Genomic DNA, 5,314 nt, shown 5'->3' on the forward strand with positions numbered 1-5,314 from the left:
CTTTCCTCCAAAACCCTCCCGCGCCTCCCCCTTCGCTCTCCCGCGCCATGCGCTTCCTCGTCCCTCCATCCACCATGACCGACGATGCCAATCCCGGCGACCCACCACCGGTCGCCTGCCCAGTTGCAAAGAAAAAGAAGCCGGTGAAGAAGCCTCCGTCGGAGTTGACGCAGGAGGAAGCCGCCAAGCTGGACGACGAATCGGCCAAGAGGAGGAACCGGCGAACTGTCGCGACGAAGAAGAAGGTCGCCGCCGAGTACGCTGTCGAGTTTTCCCCGCGGCATGCGTTGCAGCACCATGCCGACCTTGACGACAAGGAGTCCATCGTCTCCAAGGCGCATGCCCTCTTCATCTGGAGTATGAGCCATCCCACGCCGACCAATCTCTCCCATGTTGCCATGGCCACGGCCAGCACAAGCTTCTCGGCCCATCGTCCGTTGTGGCACAGTTCCTCGAGTGCGTCCGCCACACAAGAGACGTCGGATGTTCGTGCTTCGCCGCCGCACGACCATGGACAGACGAGATTCTCTACGTCCCCGTACTGCGTGGTGGCCGATCCGACCACGCCCGCGGACGTCAGCGACCTCAACATCACGTCGGGTACAATGGCGCTGGTCATTGTGAAGATGGGGCGCAAAGGAAGCAGCCCTGGTCGTTCATGTCGGCTCACATGGCCGGAGCCCGCAAGTTGTTCGACGATATGCCACCGTCGATGCGGACGACGACGGTCGAGGACCCTGACTACGCCTCGTTCATGCAGAACGTCATCTTTAAAGGTTGGCTAGTGTGCCGGCCGCTGGCTTTGTTGCCAGCGCCAAACTTGAGATGACCAACCTGTAGGCCGTTAGCTTTGTTGCCGACCAGCATGATCCAGCTTGAACGGGGCCCCTTAGATGATCTAGCTATGTGTTTTTTGTTTTCGCATGGGTAGACAAGATGTGGTCGAAAAACGACCGCGAGTTGAGCGCATAACCGCCGCATCCATAAATTCAGACGAACACGATCACATTTCATCTCAACCGAATGAAAAACGGATAAAACGGATATCCGTTTAAAATCATGTTTTGGAGTTGGCCTAAAGTAGATAACATACACTGCATGTGGGCGAGAAAGGCATGGCACGGGCGCATCTGTAGAGGGAGAAGGGGTCCAATTCAAGCAAATGTTCACAAGGGGAAATGTTAGAATGAGTCTGAGCTCCACATATGTTCAAATTCAATACACAGTGTTCAAGATAGTATCGGGAACTCAACTTGCTGTTGGTCAAAGACGTGATACCCTGACGTGGACTACAGGCATTTAACTTGCAACGGCAACTGGTCAATCTGTCAGAGCAGAACCCACTGTAAAATATACTACCGCTAAAAGCACTACGGTTATAAGAAAAGAAACACAACAAAGAGGTTCTCAGTGAACAAGGGATGAAGTTTCTCCATATACGAGCACACGGACCAAACCATGTCAACGCAGTGACACACATCGCCTCGATCTTTGTACACAAACTACAAAGCTCTTCCTCCTCCTCCTCCTCACAGCCTCGTCGATCGATCACGAGTTCACGATCCGCTCCACTCTACAGTCTATACACGCCACGAACCCTAATAATAACCAGATTAAAACGAACACACGCATCAAAAATCACATGAACAGATTCATGGCTTCATCCTGCTCGTCTTGGTCTTCTTGGATCGGCTCTCCTGGTTCCAACTCATCAGCTTGCGGAACACCCCCTGCCGTTCCTCGCAGCTCGACCTCCTCCCGAAGCTGCTGCCGCCGCCCAGGCTGTTCCAGCTCCCGAGCTTCGCCTGCCTGGCGTTGGCGGCGGAGGCGGGGGACGCGGCGGCGTCGGCCTCCGGCACCACCGGCGGCGTCACGCACCGTATGAGCGCCCAGTCCACGCCCGCGAAGAACGGGTGCCGCTTGATCTCGGCGGCCCCGCGCGCGGCGCCCATGCGCCGCCGCGGGTCCCTCTCCAGCAGCCTGCCGACGAGGTCCTTGAGCTGCGCGGCCGCCTCGGCCTCGCCGTCCAGCTTCGGGTACGTCACCTGCTTCGACAGGATGTTCTTGAGCGTCACGTCCTTGGCGGGGCCCTTGAACGGCGTGCGCCCGTACACCAGCTCGTAGAGGAAGACACCGAATGCCCACCAGTCCACGCCGTTGCCGTGCCCGTTCCCGCTCACCAGCTCCGGCGCCAGGTACTCGTGCGTGCCCACGCAGTCCTTGGAGTTGGCGGCCGTCGGCTCGGCCACGAACTCGAACCGCTCCTTGGCGTCCACGTCGTCCTCGTCGCTGTCGCCGTTGGAGGAGAAGCACGACGGTAGGAGGCTCCGCTTGCGGCGCCGGCCCTGTTGCCGCACCTGGCGGCGGCGGACGGCGGGCTCCACGGACGCCGGGAGCGCGAGGTCGAAGTCCGAGAGCACGACGTGGCCGTCCCCTCGGAGCAACACGTTCTCCGGCTTGAGGTCGCGGTACACGAAGCCGAGCACGTGGAGGTACTCTAGAGCGAGCAACACCTCGGCGGCGTAGAACCTGGCCGCTGCGACGGGCAGGCGGCCTCCGGGGCGGCGGCGGAGCACCGAGTGCAGGTCGCCCCCGGAGCAGTAGTCCATGAGGAAGCAAGCGTAGCGTCCGGCGTCGAGGCGCGCGTAGAGGGTGGGCACGAATGGGTGGTCGAGCGAGGAGAGGACGCGGGACTCGGCGAGGACGTGGCAGACGCGGGAGGGATCGTCGTCCCGGAGGTCGACGACCTTGAGCGCAAAGAGCGGGGATGCCGGCGGCGAGGACTTGAGGCGGCAGAGGAAGACCCGTGCGAGGTGTCCGTGGCCGAGCTCGCGGACGAGGTGGAGGTGCGCGAGGCGGAGGACGCCGTCGGCGGTGGCGGCGCGGGCGGCGGCGAGGTGCGTCCAGTGCGGGGAGGTGGAGGACGAGTGCGGACGCGGCGAGAGCGAGGTGGAGGAGGAGAAGGACGGCAGGGAGAGCGAGCTCCGCGCGCTGAAGGTGGTGGCGGTGGTGAAGGAGGAGGTGGAGGCCGAGGCGGTGGAGGTGAAGGAGAGGTCCAGCGCGCCGGCGCCGGCGTCAGGAATGGACAGTGGGAAGTGTGGGGAAATGTCGGAGAAGAGGGGGGACGGCGGCGCGGGCTCAAGGACGTCCATTGGCGGATGAGGGTGCGGTGCTTCCATGGCGGCGAGAGCGAGAGCGAGAGGGGGGAAAGGGAGGGAGGAATTGTTTGGAGTCTGTGTGTGATGACGGGTTGGGGTTATAAAGGCGTCGCCAAGACTTGCGAAGCGGGAGATCAACTAGCATGGGCAACTCGTTACTGCTAATTAACCAGCTGGAGGGTTCATTCCGGGTCTGGCCACGGTAAATGGACCCGACCGGATCTATTACCGCTGTCTTATTTTAAGATAAAGATGTATCTAACACTATAACGTATCTAAATACATTTGTGTCTACACAAATTTAAGATATATATTTTTGAAATGGAGGGAACAAATTTAAGATATTTTTTGGGGACGGAGGGAGTATCTGCCAATAAGAAATGGCGCGGTTTGAATGGGCGTAAATTGTCTATATTTTTAGCATCTTCTTCTATCAGTATCTGATGTGCATGTCTGTGCGTATTGTATAAAAAGAAATGACACGTGGTGAATGAACATAAATTGTCTATATTTTTAATGTTTTTTTTTATTTTCTGATAACTTGTTTTTTTCATGGGTCACCCGACTATGGGACTCAGATGCGGAGCCTTAAGAGGAGACAATGTGGCTAGCTGCGACACTAGCATCGCAAGATGGTTGACACGTGCAGGTGAGGGGGAGGGGGTCGTCAATGCTGGTGAAGTGGGGTTGTTTACTGCGATGGCTAGGGCCCTGTTTGGATGCTAGGGTTAAAGTTAGAGTTGGTTAGATTGAATTCATCTAACCCTCAAAAATCCAAACAGGGTGCGTTAGAGTGGGTTAGATGCATCTAACCCACCCAAGAGGTGATTTTTTGGTTAGAGTTAGGTGGGGGCTAGAAAAAGTTACTTTTCTCTCTCCCTCCATCACACAAAATCCTAGATAAAGGAGCCAAATGATTGAAAAAAGTGCATTTATTGGCAATCTAACCCTTCCATCCAAACACCTCTTTGGTTAGAGTTAGTTCAGGGTTAGTCTAGAGTTAGAATCTAACTCTAACCTCTAACCGAGTTAGAGTATCCAAACAGGGCCTAGGACGATGACTGGCAGAAGAGGAGAGGCGAGGATAGGACAGGGGCCGCGAACCGGCATGATGTCCACGTTGGGCGAAGGTGGTGGGCGATGCCACTTCTGCCAGTGATGGCATGTGGGTCAAAGACGGTACTGCTTACTAACAATATAGGTGGAGAGCTAAAAAGTGATTACCAAAATACACCTAAATGAGGAAATAGTTGCAATAAATTTTGGATGCAACCAATTTTTTTAGCTTTGGGAGTTGTTTTAAACACTGTAGAATGCAAATACATATACTCACTTTTATAAACATACACACACTCTATCTCTATAAGCATATCCAAAAGATTAGGCATACATATTATTTTGAGATTGACGAAGTCACGTCAGGCGCCTCCGTAGTCAAGAGGAACATCTCCCCCACTGAACAAACATTGGAGAAAGTCTGATATAAATTCAGAAAAATATGAGCATCAATGTCAAGTTTAGGATTTAAACCTTGTTGGGCTGGTCCCATCACAAAGAACTTGACCATGTGAGTTGGGCTCCGTTCGCTCTAGCTCTGGGATTTGTATCTGAGAACTATTGTTTCTCTTTAACGTAGTTTCAGTCATAACACGCGAGGCATATATGAATTAGGCCTATTATTTATGATTCAACAATTTTCTATTTTGATCTTTTTTGGCTTTATTATAGCTTTTCTCTTATATGATTTTGTTATTTCTTGGCGTATTTATTTGTGTGTGTATTGGAGTTTGATATGTGTATCATAGTTATGCATCTGCCAAATGTGTGCTCTTTATAATTAAATTCCCTCGATTCTTCCTTTTGAGCCAACAAAATCTATCATTTGTAAACTTAAATAAATATACTGAGCTTAAATGATTATCATGTAAAATAAAATAAAACTATAACTATTTTAAGAAGTTAGAGGTTATCCTCTTTTGGAAAAAAGAACTATGATAGAAAAATAAAATAAAATCTAAAAGGGGGGAAACAACAAAAAATCATTATAATGGATAAAATCCACAATGAGTTTTTGCATACGTGCACATGCATGCTCTTCGGCATCCCAATGCAGAAATCTCTAACCTCATGTTGATATCACACATTAATTTCCAAAT

At 52.6% G+C, this 5,314-nt stretch overlaps 1 protein-coding gene across 1 annotated transcript; it reads right to left on the minus strand.

Annotated features, from left to right (window-relative positions):
* Positions 1-1,404: 1,404 nt before the first annotated feature.
* Positions 1,405-3,232, minus strand: LOC123446692 (serine/threonine-protein kinase WAG1-like). The gene has a single exon (XM_045123250.1). The coding sequence runs from the start codon at positions 3,177-3,179 to the stop codon at positions 1,653-1,655; it is 1,527 nt and encodes a 508-aa protein (XP_044979185.1). The 5' UTR covers positions 3,180-3,232; the 3' UTR covers positions 1,405-1,652.
* Positions 3,233-5,314: the final 2,082 nt, after the last annotated feature.

The sequence above is a fragment of the Hordeum vulgare genome, chromosome 4H (assembly GCF_904849725.1).
Source record: "Hordeum vulgare subsp. vulgare chromosome 4H, MorexV3_pseudomolecules_assembly, whole genome shotgun sequence".
NCBI lineage: Eukaryota > Viridiplantae > Streptophyta > Magnoliopsida > Poales > Poaceae > Hordeum > Hordeum vulgare.

Excerpts from the sequence above, each read along its gene's own strand:
- LOC123446692 (XM_045123250.1), bottom strand. The coding sequence starts at position 3,179 with ATGGAAGCACCGCACCCTCATCCGCCAATGGACGTCCTTGAGCCCGCG.